At 38.8% G+C, this 15,034-nt stretch overlaps 1 protein-coding gene across 2 annotated transcripts in view; it reads right to left on the bottom strand.

Annotated features, from left to right (window-relative positions):
* Positions 1–1,936: 1,936 nt before the first annotated feature.
* EPB41L3 (erythrocyte membrane protein band 4.1-like 3) overlaps positions 1,937–15,034 on the bottom strand; it is a 245,057-nt gene continuing 231,959 nt past the window's right edge. Inside the window, exons 17-23 of one of the 2 annotated variants that reach the window (XM_011996312.1) lie at positions 6,926–7,048; positions 5,959–6,327; positions 5,095–5,226; positions 4,504–4,602; positions 3,946–4,026; positions 3,556–3,672; positions 1,937–2,367 (exon numbers count right to left, since the gene is read on the bottom strand). In XM_011996312.1, the coding sequence (XP_011851702.1) occupies positions 3,562–3,672; positions 3,946–4,026; positions 4,504–4,602; positions 5,095–5,226; positions 5,959–6,327; positions 6,926–7,048 (915 nt within the window). In that variant the 3' untranslated portion in view covers positions 1,937–2,367; positions 3,556–3,561. The remainder of the gene's footprint in view (positions 2,368–3,555; positions 3,673–3,945; positions 4,027–4,503; positions 4,603–5,094; positions 5,227–5,958; positions 6,328–6,925; positions 7,049–15,034) is intronic. The other variant, XM_011996313.1, reaches the window with a different exon arrangement.

Raw genomic sequence — 15,034 nt, 5'->3', positions numbered from 1 at the left:
TCTTGAAAGATTGCAAGCTACAGTGTAAGGGACTGGGATGATGTGGGTAAGAATGCAGGAACACAAGTCAGTGAGCTACTGGAATAATCTAGGTATAGTGTCCTGGCTAGATTTAAGAGACAGTGAAGAAATGTCATTGGCAGGCTGGGAAAATGATGGCCGAGAAAGACACTGGTGCCCAAGTCTCCCAGGTTTCTGGCTCATGTAACAGGATGAATAGAACACCCATATGAACGTTGTTTTTATTCACAGCAACTTCTTTGTAAGGTTTGCTCTTAGAAATGACCTCTTGTTATCAAGTTAGATGTCTTTTAATGTCCCTGAAATTTTGTGGTATTAAACCAAGTGGAAGGTGTTCTGTACCAGCAACAGTGGAGTGATGTTGAGATAGTGCATGTCAAAGCCCCTCGGAGCCCGTCTTTCTGCTGTCCCATCCCCATTTCCTGAGCAGAGCATATGCGTGCATGCAGGCGTGTGTTAACAGCCACACTCATGGGGGAGGATCAGATCCTTCTGTCACCCTCCTTCAGAGCTACACAGCTAAGAACTATTTGTCAAAATAAATGTCATTTCTGAGAACACAATTTTACATGCACTGATGGCCTGCCATAAAAATTTTTCTTTTTTTTAATCAAACAGTCCAATTTTACTACGAGTAAACACGCATATCAGTTAATCTGAAGCAATAAGAAAGACGAAAAAAAAAAAAAAGCATGGAAGGAACGTGTAACACTCATTTGTAAGTTAGAAGCAATTTCGAATTCGCATTCCAGACTCCATGTTGATTTTTTAAAAAAACTAGGGTGGACACTGACTTAACAGAGCAATAGATATGCTGGGAAGAGGTGGATATAATGAAGGAAATGGATAACAGAGGCAGTGATTGTTAAAATAGGTCATGAGATTGTAGGCTGAGCAACCCAGCAGCCCTGTTTTATAGCAGAGCCTTGTTTCTTATTTAAAAAAAAAAAACCTAAAACTTCGAGGATGCGATTCAATGATGTATCTTTTAAAGCCTTGTCAGGCAACCAAATCTTTAAATATATGTATTTTGTTCCCATCTTCAGTCCCTCAAAGGGTACAGACACTGCACACTGCATATTCTGTGTGGTTTTTTTTTTTTTTTTTAAATCTTGTAAAGACAGGATATCTCTACAGTGCAGATGATGAGGCCTTTGATGTCATGCAAATATTACTTCTGGACTAAACACATACAATACTGAAATTATTAAACATACAAACTTAGAGCTTTCAGTGCATTTGCCATTTTTATTTCGCTATGCAGAAACATACATTCACCATGGGCTGTGATGCAGGTGACTGTTTAATGGAGAATCTCTCTTTGTGAAGGCTATTTATAACTAACACTAAATAGTTTTAATTACAGTGGAAATTCTGTACAGTTTAAGGCTTGGCTCTGAACTAGAATGTAAATATGGACCAGATTTGAAAATAAAACACTTTCTTTTCAAGTAAAAGAAGAAAAATTAATTAAAAAATACACGGAAAAAGAAACTAAGAAAACAAAGCCACAGGAAGCCCAGCAGGTTCTCCTGAAGTGAAATTTCATAATATTGTGAACTAACAAAAATACAGGTTTTTCTTCCCAAAATAATGACAATTTACATATTTAGGACTTGTTAGGGAGCTCTGAAAAGCTCTCCGGATTGAACACAGACCAAAGCAAACAACAAGGAAGAAATCGCATTAATATGCTAAAATCAGTACTACCTTATAACAAATTAAATGAGATACACAAAGCAAGATTGGAAGCGTTAAATATTTCCAGAGGGTCAGAGAGTCATTAATGTTTATGGGTGAGAGTAATAAAACCAGATGAAACAAGTACAAGTTGTTTACTGAATAAACTTGGTTATTGGCACATCTAACCTGGGGAAAATCTGACACACCGGACGGACCTAGACAGCTTCTAGCATTTGAGGGCAATCTTCGCTAATTGTAAACAAAAGGTTTGTTACCTAAGAAATTGCCATTTTCTTTAGACTCTAATAATAATAAACTATGAAAGGCATGAATTGTGTGTTACATGAGATCACGGTTTATATTGTTGGTTATGAACGTGCAGGTATAGCTGAAAACAGACATTTTGTGAAAATTAAAAATGCTGCTCTTTTGTAATTTTATCGTTGCTTCATGCATTATCAGTTTAGTGATGCTGAGTCAGATTGCTTTATTATGGGAAGATCTCTCTGCCAGTGTCTTTATTAATGGTCAAGGTCAATTCTTCTGGACTGAAATTTTCCATGGACAGATACGAGTCAGTTGGGTTAGAAGAGGGAATTCCATATAGGCTCTGGTTTTCCTAACGGTTTGCATGACTGCATTCATGGGCAAGCTAAGTTATTCCTGCAAGAAAGAGATGGGATTAGTTACTCATTTGAAAACAACGGAAAGATTTTCTCAGATCAAGGGCACAAAAAAAGTATCTTGGAGGTTCCAATGCTCATTTGGACAAGAGGCCACGACATTCCAGCGTTAAGTCACTGCCAATTATACGCTTTCTCTTAAGTAATTACAACAATGCCCACGTGGCTGAAGCTCATGGAAGAATTTTTTTTTTTTTTTTTTTGCTATCTTCCAAAATATATTATTCATTTGAGTAAAATGAGTGGTTTTCGTATTTCTCTTTTAAGAGATGCCACACATCAATTTGTTTCTTAAACCAATGTTAGAGAACTTACTGATACATTAAATCTCTTAAACGTTTTATCACATCACCAAGTTGTGCAAGTCGCTCGACTGCTGCATTCAGCATTCAAAGCCCGCTCAGAAACGCTGACGGCCCCATGAGATCTTGCATGGCAGGTTAGTATGCATGGCAAGTCTGTGTACACACAGATGATACAGTCTGCTCATGGCGCTGGCCAAGCAACCACCGGAAAGGCATGTGTTTTCTAAAGGACCACAAGGCTGCATTTTTTGCTTCCTCCTGAGACAGTGCTACACTAGGGAGAAAAATCATCCCAAAGAATACAGGAAATGTAAGACATCCAAAAAGAAAGTGAGTGCTCAGCTTTCAAATCAAAAAACAAAACCAAAGACCAAAGCATAAACAGGCTATAATCAAACATAGTTGAAGAGAAAGCTTACGATGGGATAATGTTGCCCTCGGAAGGAGAAAAGGGTATGTATTATTCCCCTAGTATTTGGAACACACAAATTGAGCCTCTCAGAGCAAAACTGCCTTAGTTCCAATTAGGCCACATGGCAAGTAAAATCAAATTTGACATTACAAATTTGGATAATGAAAGAGTGCAGGCCATGGAATAAAAGGGAATGCCAGGAAGACCACACAAGCATAGACTCTGCTCTTCCTTTATCCTCTGACTGGCAGTACATGCAAAAACTCCACAAGAATGGAAGCTCTAAATGTGAGAGAAACCCATAAACCAATTCTCCATCCTCTTGGTAACCAGCCCGACAAATGCCAGTGAGAGAACAGAGGAAAGGAGGGATCAGGTGAAGGATGAGAGGGAAGTACCCCATGCCTCATGCCAGCCTAGGCAAGCCTAGAGAATCGGCATCACCTCTTACCTCTGGTCAATCCTCTCCATCTTCTGGTGTGATCTCTGTCTCTTTATGGACCACTACTTTGGTCACTGACATGTCAGGGTGCTGCTCTTTGGCCTCTTTAATTGCCTGAGCCAGCGCCTATCCCCGGGAAATCACAGAAGGGCAGAAACAAAAAGGAGGTGGAACATGCATGATCAGTGGCGAGGTGGAGACTTACGAGCTAGATCTATATCCACAATTTACAAACGAGGTACAATGATTACAAAAGGAATCATAAATCACATATTGGAAAGTTAATTCGGGATTTTTTTCAGAATACATGCTGGACTAGAGGAAGAGCATTGAGACTGTAGGGCCAACAGGTTTTTCTTTGTTTCTCTGCCAGGGTATTTACCATCTCACACATACTACCTGGTCATGGTCAATGTCTGCATCCCCTGTGATGACTATTCGCTTCTCGATTCTTGTCTCTGAAATGCCCCCTTTCACAGTCTAGAAGACACAAAGAGAAGCTTTATGAATTTACTCAACGGGAGAAACCATCATGGGTCAGTGGGGGGAAATGGCAGAAGATGCTGACAGGGCATTAAGTGACATCATTCATTCTTTGAGAATTGAAATTAGAGTTCTATGGCAGTTATTCAACATTTTTAATTCCAGAGGTGAGGACAGAGTGGAGGCCTCTGGGTCTGGATGGCCTGTGTTTCTGGAACACCTACCACACGCCAAGGGCCGGAGTAAGCATTAAGCTTAGGATATCAGAATGTATACTCCTAAAGGGGAACTCGGCCATGAGGACAAGTACATCAGAAATCTAGGGGTTGTAAAAGCTGCCCTTGCAGCTATCCCGGCATCCTGAGCGTCAAGCCACCTTGTGCTTGTGCAGCCCAACCTGTGAGGAGTTCTGAACAAGCACCTTCCTCCAGCTCACTCTCAAGGAATCCTCTTCTGGGTTCTCACTCCACTTACTTTGGTGATGTGCGTAGTGGTGGTGGTACTGGTGGTTTCAGATGTGATCGTCTGTGCACTCATCAGCACGCCCGGCTCCAGATCTGTGCCTGGATCGACCTAAGGCAGCAGAGGAATAGACCCCTCATCCAGGTGCTCACACCTGCTCTTCAGAAGTTGGCTACGTTAGTTAAGTCATTACGACAATTTCACTATCTCCTATTACATAATCAATGTGGTCTTCAGAGTCTGAGAGCTGCTCCCAAGAATAAGAACTAAGGGCAACCAGAGATCACTGTCATTAAAAAAACTAAGGTTTCAGAAATGTGAGTGGTGGATGGGTGAGTGAATATTTTTCTTTCTCTGCAGCTAGGGAAACAGGTTTTTGAGGCTTTTTCTACACTTTGAGACACATAAAGACTTGGTCAAGTCACCTGCTGCTCCCTGATCACTAATAAAATGACCATTATTGCATCACTTTTAATAGAGATGGTCTGGTTGCTGGATCCTCTAAGTCTCATGAATTAAATATCGTGCAATTCTATGTAAACACACTAGGCCACAGAGGGGTGAAATGAGGAGCCAGGGCTCTGTCTTCACAGAACATCTAACCTGTGATGATTCGTATGTGATGGTTTTGGTTTCGGTGTGAACTACTGGCACTTCCTTGGTAGAAATTTCTAGCTTTACTCCTCCTGGTGAAACACTGCCAAAACTGATGGTTTCCGTGTTCACTGTTGAGGACTGTGCCAAAGGGAAGTAAGCAGAGTGGCTGTTAGTTTGCATGAACACACTGTTTTCTTCCTTTTCCTCTCTGGTAGTTATAAGCACAGGTTAGTATGCAATAAATGTTTATGTGGAGAGTAAGCTGGGGAACAAGGCATACAACATGCACATGTCCAACAGTCTCCTGGACTCTTATAGCATTTTTATATGAAATGCTCTAAGTAAAGAAAAACATTTTAAAGTCAGTAAGAAAAAAGTAAGTTCTCCGTTTAATAACTTCTTAGAAAGAAAAAACTAAAAATGAGACATTAACTCCCCCAAATACTTCAGGAATCTCAATAAAAGAGGATAAAGAATAAAGTTCTGGCATTTAGGACCTGGGCAAGCATGGTTTTGGTGCTTCTGGAAAAGTGCACTGATCAGAAATAAATGTATCACATTTTCTAGTATCTTGGCCAACTTTGCATTTCCCAACTTTACTGCCAATTATAATAATTTCAGTGAGAGTAGAAACCGTTTCCTGGAGATATACTATTAATAATTAAGAGATATGTTTGCATGTGACCCCAAAGTTGGAAATCAGCATGGAGACTCCTAATAGGTATGAAAGAAGGAAATGAGAGGAGAAACACACTGCACATGGGAGAGGCTGAAAATTAAACTTAGCTCCACCTTTATGCTGGTCTAAATTTCCAGGCATCCTATCTCAGTTTTATTTTAGTGATAAAAGTAACATTAACTACTAGTTACCTCAAAATGAGGTTTTTGTTCCAAAGTTTCTGAAACGTGGATGGCTGCACTCTGCTCCTCTTGTTGCTCACGGGAAGCAGCGGCTGTCTCTTCCTGTTCCAGGACAGCTTTAGCGACCTCCTCTCCTCCTTCCTCTTTAGCCCCCTCGGTCAAGGCAGAGCCTTCTTTCCCTTTAATGCCCGTGAACGCGGGCTGTGCTGCAGCATCCCCGCTGTCTCCCACCGAGTAAGAAGCATCCCCACTCGCGTGCACCACATGCCGCTCCTCCACCAACACGGTCTCCTGCACCACCTTCTCAGTGCTAAGCGGCAGGCGGTGCACGGTGGGCTCCGTCTCTATTCCACTGGACTCCGTCTTGGTTTCCATTTTCTGCATGGGAAGAGATTGTGGCATCAGTGTGACCTTCCATCAGCCGCAGGTCAGAAAATAACAAAAGCCGCTACTCGCCAGGATGTCTAAAGCCAGCATCAAGTGCTTATAACCAGAAACACTGACAAAAAATATCAATGAGCTTTCATTCCTCCCACCGGAATCTCTGATGCCTGCCCCTGCCACTGCTGCATGCACTGGAACCTGTGCAGCGGCTTCAGGATATCGCAAAACAAACGGAAGGCAGGATAAAGTGCAATTAACAAAACAAAAACCAAAGCATTGCTGCGCATTCACGTTGGTTTTGGCTGCTTTCTTAGCCTCAACTGGTGAGATATAATGGCTTTAGAAATTAAATGCCATTAAAAAGTCTCAATATGATCGCCTTTTGAATATCTGAAGTACATTCTTGAGATGCAACTAAAGGCATGTAACAGATATGCCAAGCAGGCACAAAGGACAGTAAAGTGAAGACACCTTTGAGATGCTGAAGGCAAAAGCCAGTTGGATGCAACACACACACACACACGCCCAAAAAAGGGGAAGGAAAGGCACGTGGGCACATTCAGAAACACCAAGGACGAAAACAAATGGCCACCTGAACCCAGCTTTGAGAAGTAGAAGTAACCCCTCCTATGAATTCTGTTGGTTTTCGCGCAGACTCTAATAAACTGAAGATTTCAGAGCCATCCATGAGCTTTTCCCCAGAAGACTGCTTAGTCTGAGTGAACAAAGAAAGGCAGAGTCAAGCACAAAAGAGAGACACAAACTCAGGCACATAAACATTCACAGCTTGTTAGACAAAATCGTAGGCAGAGACAGGAAGGAGGAAGAATGAAGGAATCTCAGAGAGTTTGGAAACAGAAAAGAATGGGAAATAAAACAGAAAACTGGGGTGACCAGCTACTCTTGTTTGCTAAAGCAGAGAGAGTTATTAGGATCAGGGTGGCGCCGATCTAAGCAGATAATTTTTTTTTCCCCTTCATTGCAAGCCACAGCAGCACTATCACATCTTGGGGACGGGGAGCTGGAAATAAAATGGAAAGTGTTTTAATGCTGACTTTGCACTGCAGTATTGATTTAACCATGAAAAAAAATAAAAAAGCTGGGTTGGCTGCTGTCAACATAAAGCCAGGCAGCAAGAGAAACGGAAAGGTTTGGGGTGGAAGGGGACTGCCTCAAAAACTGTCATGCTGGAATTGCAAACTGTGGCCCCAATGAGCGACACTGGTTACCACTACTCGGGAGGCGGACGACTCAGTAACGTAATGAGCAGTAGCAACGGTAAAGGCTGGTTCCTGGGAATATCTCCATTCGGACAGGCTCTTCCTTCGGGGACCAAAGAGGCCCACTTTTAAGACCTCACTCTCAGGCACTTGCTCTGTTTTGCTGAAACGTCTGCCTTCCAGGCCAGGAAGGACAGCCACGTCCTTCCCCTGCTGTGGAGCCTTCTCGAGGTCATCTTCTTCAGGACTCTGCCGGCGAGACTCAGCCTCCTTGATGGGCGCCAGGGATTCGGACAATTTCCGCTTTGTCGTCTGCACTTCGGGTCCTCTCTTGGATTTCTCATCAGCGAGGGCTTCCAGGACCTCATACTCCAGGCCGGGAATGATCTTCACGGACTCTGACATTTCTTTCTCCATTTTCTGAAGTGCTTCCATAGTGGAGGGCTGCCCCACTTGCTCGCCCTCTTTAGCTTTCCCAGTCATAGTAACAATTCTGCCGGAGACAGTGTCATAGGATTTTCCTAGAGTGTATATTTTCTGTTTGCTGTCTTCTTTCAGTTGCATTTCTCGAGCCAAGTCTTCGAAGCTATGCATTTTAATAGTGCCAGATTTTAATATGTCGGCTGGGAGGTCACCAGTTCTACTGCTCACGGTCACCACCTTGTAAGTCACAATCTTTTTCGAATCACCATCAACTACCTCAGTTGGTATTTTGTCTACAATAACCCAATCCTCTGTGCCCTATATTTGAAATATAAAAGCTAAATTAGAAATTCTGATGGTATCTCATTTCTAAAATAAGAACCCTTTAAGAAAACCAGGGCAAGTGCTACATGCAGGTCTGTGATGGAACTGTACAGTGTTCATGTTATTATCTAATAATTATGGCTGCAATCTCTTCTCCTCTGAAATGATAAACTACAAACTTCAGCTCAGAATACATTCGGTAGGTAGAGCTGCAACTTACTTAAACTGGAACATACTTTGCAGTACATTTTTTGAAGAACAGATTTGTTCTTATGATAAATTTTGGATCATTTTATATTTCAAGATTAAATAACATTATTGATGTTGTTCTACAAGTTACTTAGCTTTACGTGTGTGGGGATAAAAACTTTTCCTCGTTAAATATTATCTATACTTCATATACTATTGTTCTTACAAAGAACTTCCCGACATTCTACAAATTTATGTAAGTATTTTCCATATTTGTAAATTGTGTTTCCTTATATAGAGAATAGAATCCATGATAGCACTTATTATTCAATAAATATTGAGTGTGACTGTGTTCAAGGCATTGTAATGAAATACTTCCCACAAAAGGGACACTATTAGAGCCTCTTGTAGTGATCTGTACATTGTTCAAGTCTTACTGTTTTTTAAAGAGATGGGGTCTCCTTAATGTTGCCCAGGTCAGCCTCGAACCCTTGGGCTCAAGTGATCCTCCCATCTCAGCCTCCCCAGGAGCTGGGACTACAGGCACATGCCACTGTGCCTGCTCCAATCTTATTCACAAGTGAAGTTCATTGTCTCAGAAGTTTCTCTCTCACTTTCTCTAGTGTTAGTTCCAGTAAGGCAAAAGAAATGAAAGCTAAGAAACTTGTATTCAGGGAGGCAGAACACAATGTGACCAGGTAGATTAATAGCTTCACAGATTACAGAGGGAAGAGATAGCAAACCAGGAGCAGGTGAGTGCCTTGGTTTACGTTTTAAACTAGGATGTTTTCTAGAAACTTTTGTGTTTATTACAGCCTGAAAACTTAAATCTAGAAATACGTGTGCCTTCAAAAAAATCACTACAGGTTGATCTACATGTTATTGCTAGATTAAATGAAATGAATGGAAAGAATAACCTCTAGGGTTGATGGGACAGCTTTCTGGAAAATTATTTGACGAGAAGTAACCACAGAGTCAGCAGAGTCTCCTTCCTGCATTTTCTGTATCACACTTGGCTAGTGGGGAAACCAATAAGAATTCAGAACTTTCACAATCAATCAACATCATCTAAATTAGCACCACTCTACAGGTAAAAACAGGCAAGAAAACAACATTTCAGCAAGATTATTATTCAAAAGTAAGTCAATGACAACATACAGAGGAAAATCAGCTTGGATTAGAAGCCATAAAGAAATGATGCATAACTGCTAACTAAAATATTAAGAAAATTCAATTTTCCCTTCCCCAGAATCTAACTCCAAATTATGTACCTACCTTGGTTTTAAACAAGATAAATTTAAAAGGGAAAATAAAAACTAAAAACATTTTAATGGCACTGAAGTCTGAAGACCAATTTCTTCTGGAAAATCCTTTATGTTTGGTTTTTACCTGAGACTCAAGGAATGGAGCGCTTCCTTGCTGCAAAAATATAACTGTTTCAGAAATCTCTGTTTCTTCTTGGGTCTGTTTGAATAAAGGGGGTTGGGTTGGAGAAGAGGAAGTAGACAGTTTCCAAAAAGGCAAGTTAGGAAGGGAGTTCTTTCATTGTATTCTATCTATCTATCATCTCATATATCCTCATAATATTCATTCATTTTCTTCCTGAAGGAGTAAATTATTGTTTATGCATTTGAAAAATGATCTGAAACTACCTCAAAATTTAGTTTTTTCCAAAGAGTTCAGATTTTCTGAAACTTTGGGGTTAACTTCGGGGTTTATATAACTCAAATGTTCTTCATTTCTACAAACACAGAACATATAAGAACAATATAAAGGCATTTATTCTTGGCATTTAAACCATGTTTATGTTGGTATTAAAAAGTGAGTATTTAAAATAAAACATTAAGAAATTTTTTTAAAATTTAAGTTAGGAATTAAGCCTGACTTCTATTTCTGACAAGCATCTTACTGTATTCCCTATTTAGGTGCTGCCTATTACAGAGTAGTGAAATGCACACAATGTCACCACATTAGCTGCTAATTTAAATAAACCCAGTTATACTTACATGGATTGATTTATTGTCCCACAAGAAAACAAAAAATACTCAATGGCTTTATTTGAACTTTTATAAAATGGTTAATAAGTTTTTAAAATGAATTTCAAAATATCTTGCTGGAAAATTAAGTATATCAATTCATACTTTAACATAAAAAATTAAGAAATATTAAGTATTTCATGTTAGGAATTAGATTTTTGCTTTTTAACTACTTTTTGTTTTTTTCTCTAGTATTAAATAGGCACAATTCAGGTGGCAACACATTAGCTACCAAGCCTAAGTTGAACCAAGCGTTCAACTTCACAGAGCAAGGACAGAAAGGATATTTTGGAAGATTAACTTAAAAATAACGATGGAAAGCTCAAAGTTTCCAGACAAATGAAACTTTTAAGATACATCTTATCATTACAAACAATGTAATTTTATGAGAACTATTTAAAATTTCTTTTTGTCTAAATATCTACCAGTACTACATTTAATCATTTGTTTGCAAGAGATTGTAGGGGAACATCGGAATATTCTGCAGGACCTACTGACAGATTTTAATAGTATCATTCTCAAATGGCTCTTTCTAATGAGAAACAAATAAGCCATTTTCAGAGGAGGAAAACAAAAACAAAAAGAAAAACAAAAAAATCTCTGTCCCGCTGCATTTTGGAGGATGGTATTGGAAAAGATAAAATGTACCATGTGGAATCATTAAATGTGGATTTTGTTTCTTTTCCTTTTTTGTTTTCTTTTTTTCTTTTTTTTTTTTCTTTTAATCATAGCCTCTTTTGCAAACAGAAATGAGAAACAGCAAGGAAAGGTCAAAATTATAGGTAGTTTTCAGAATAACAGTGCTAGGTCTCTAATTATCATCACTGAGCTAAATATTATTCCTAAGATAAAAGCTTCACAAAACCCCCAGCAAAACAGTGGTTTTCAGCATATCCTGGTGTCTGAAACCAACTAATTTAAAAAATGCCTATGTCTTATAATTGAAAATATTAACAGCGTCTACATTCCAAACTGTGTATGTCCAATAACATAAACAGGTAACATAGGGAGTAGATTTTAAAATGTAATTCTATATATGGTCAACCTCCCAATATAGTTAGTCTAGTTAAATAGAGAAGTGAAGAGGTACTGATAAAGAAAAGGTGATCTAAAGATTCACTTTTATTAGGGGTTAGGATATAGTCAGATATATAGCCCAACCATTTCATTTAGTTACTTAACTATTATAAGTTATTAATCTTAATATCATAATTGGAAAACAAGGCCCTATACTGGCACATAAAATTCATAACAGTGTCATTTCCTGTCGGGTGATTAAAGGTTTCTACAAATAAATTTTAGGGAATGGTCAAATTTGCAAATATGGAATTTGCAAATCATGGGAACTGACTATAGTAATCATCTTGCTTAAGGAATTACTGTACAGTGAACACACCTGTAAAACTAGCACTCACATAAAAGAGAGGACAATATTGGCGCAGCATACATACCAGTAGGTACTGCTTTTTTATTGTGTTTTGGAAACTTTTGGTATTCAAGTAACTACTAAGGAATATAACTCTAACATGGACAAGGCTTAGATGCATCATGAAAGCCTGTCATGGGAAGGGTTTGTGGACAGAGGATGTACCTGGGCACGCTGCACATACCACATGCCTACCCTTCTACCCTTCCTATGTTTGGTGGGCCCTGTGTGTGGGTTTATTTGCCTATTTTCTAAAGCAAATGAGAATTAGATATTATTTGCTGCTTTGGGGCATCCTTGCTACTTGTCTGCTATTAACTCAAATATCTGAAACTTGAAACAATCGGCAATCAAATTTCCATTTTATATACGAAACAAACATAAAATTCTCAGGACATAATTATCATTATTAGCTTGCTGTATATAATTCTAACTATAATTTTCTTTGAATTGTTCATAAATTGGTAGCATTTTGTAGAAATAATTATTATAACAATTCAACTACTACAGATACAACAAAACAAAGAAAAAAGATGGTCACATTAAAACTCAAAAGATCTTTAGGTTTTTTTCTTCAAAATACCATTTTGTCACTGAGACAAAAAAAAAACAAAAACACAACCAACTAAGCTTTGGGACGTCATAAGTTTGGGGTCACCAAATCTAAGTTTCTTTCTGATTCTGACACAAAATAACCACTACTTTATTAGAGATGTCAATTTTAAAAATTAAGTTAAATATTTCCATTTAGAAGTAACTGGATTTCCTTCTAAACTGGTTGATCACTGTTTAACTGAAGTGGGCTTTATTACAAAATAGAGTAATATCAAATTAGTAACTTACTTTAAAAAATATCCCCTCCAAAATAAAAATCTTTTGGTTATATATTTATAAACCAGTATGTTTTCTACGTGCATAACATACAAAGGATTAAAAAAAGGATAAAATTATCTTTTGTGCTTTTCACACACAAAAATAACAGAAACTATGGTTTTAATATAGAAATTGGCAATAATTTAGAGCAAAAGAACTTTCTGGTTTGCTCTGAAGGCTATCTACAGGGCCCTCGATTGGAGTATAAACTCGATATCATCGATGACTATGAGGTCCTGGAGAAGAGTAGAAGAGAGGACAGGTCACTCTGCCTGGCCCTGCTGCCATAGGGAGCACAGCACCCTGACACCTAAAGAGATCCCTTTTCCCCTGGGACTTGAAGCTCCTTTGAGATGCTTTTCAGGGCTCCTTTGATAAGCAGAGTTAATCAGCCCTGCTTCTAACGAGTTCTTTATATCTAGTCAAGCTCTTTCTGCTATGTCTCCATTCACAGTGTGACAGAGCAGTGAGGGACTGCAAAACAACCCCGCGGACGCTGAAGGCAGTGAGGGCACCAGCCTTTGCTCTTCTCCAGTTTAAATAACCAAACTACTTTGCCATTCTGCAGAGGGCATGTTTTTCTTCCTTAATGATGTTGAAAAAAATCCTTTCTTGGCCTTCTCCAGTTTTTCTGCCTAACATAGAAAAAGCATTAATATCCAGGGAAAGTTCAGTATATTCAAAACACTCCTTAAATTATTAACATCCTTGGGCTTATCAAATGTTAATTCTCTCACGTTTAGGGTTTTACAGATGTAAAAAAATTATCTTACTAGTCTAACGACCTAGACTTATGAAGTTCCCTTGTTTATTGGCACCACCCTTTAAATTCTCTAAGTTGTTCCCTAACCTTTCATTCAAAGTGGCCATTACTTAGCATTTAGCTTTGCTTTGCTTTGTTTTGTTTGGGGTGGCTAGTTTGTGTTTTTGTAATTTAATCCAGTATCTGATATCTTTACAGCCAGTAAATTATTTCCAAAAGATAGTAGAAATAGGGTAAGCCAAACTTAACCAATTATAATAAAATTTATGAGAGCATAACTTAATATTGTAAGGACTATTATTTAAATCAATCTGAATGTGAAATTTGTCCCTTGAAATGCAGTAGTTTGAATGGAACTGAAGTTTAATGGTACAAGAATATGTTGGTAATTGTACTTTTCATTTATTCTGCATAAAAGGGTCCTTTTTAAGTAATTCAAATGGATATAGACCTATTTTTTATTAGCTAGGTTTGGGATTGTCATGAACATAGTGAGAGTGAGTTCTTGATTACTTTTGATAAACAGCTTTAAAAGGTTTAGAACATGATCAACAATAAGTGTAATTTAATTCTTTTTACTGCAAGGACTTAAGCACTGCATATAGAACACTGTTTAAAGAATTTTTCTCTCACCAAAGCCTAAGTTTTAATGTTCTACTCTGTGTCCGTTTCCTGAACAAATATTTCCCGATAAAGTGGTCTTACAGAAAAGGAGGTTAACCAATACAATGCTAAAAAAGATGCAGTTTTCAAAAACTACTTTTTTTGAAACAGATAAAGCAACATGGTGCCTAACAGTAGACAGTCAAATTAGCACTACAGTAATTTTTGGTTCCCACACAATGGGAGCCCTGAAGTAACACCAGCTGAATCCTCAGAGTCTTTGGTTGTACATTTAAAAAGAGCTTCCTTGGGAGGCTGAGGTGGCAGATCATTTGAGGTCAGGAGTTTGAGCTCAGCCTGACCAACATGTTGAAATCTCACTTCTATTAAAAATACAAAGAAATTAGCCAGGCATGGTGGTGCATGCCTGTAGTCCCAGCTACTCCGGAGGCTGAGGCAGGAGAATCCCTTAAACCCAGGGGGTGGAGGTCACGCCACCGCACTTCAGCATGGGCGACAGAGTGAAACTCCATCTCAAGAACAAACAAACAAACAAACACACAAAAAAACTCTGTCTCAAAAAAAAATCTCTTTAAATGTACAGCCAAAGTGTGTGAAATAACCTTACTTAAAAAAAAAAATTCTGGCCTCTACTTTCCCCATAAAACATCTACTAGAAACTGATTATAAATTTGGCCAGATGCGATGGCTCATGCCTGTAATCCCAGCACTTTGGGAGGTCAAGGTGGGTGGATCACTTAAGGCCTGGAGTTTGGTACCAGCCTGGCCAACATGGCGAAACCCCGTCTGTATTAAAAATACAAAAATTAGCCGAGTGTGGTGA

The sequence above is a fragment of the Mandrillus leucophaeus genome, unplaced genomic scaffold, assembly GCF_000951045.1.
Source record: "Mandrillus leucophaeus isolate KB7577 unplaced genomic scaffold, Mleu.le_1.0 Scaffold51, whole genome shotgun sequence".
In the NCBI taxonomy this organism is placed as follows: domain Eukaryota; kingdom Metazoa; phylum Chordata; class Mammalia; order Primates; family Cercopithecidae; genus Mandrillus; species Mandrillus leucophaeus.
This window is presented reverse-complemented; position numbering and strand designations above follow the sequence as displayed.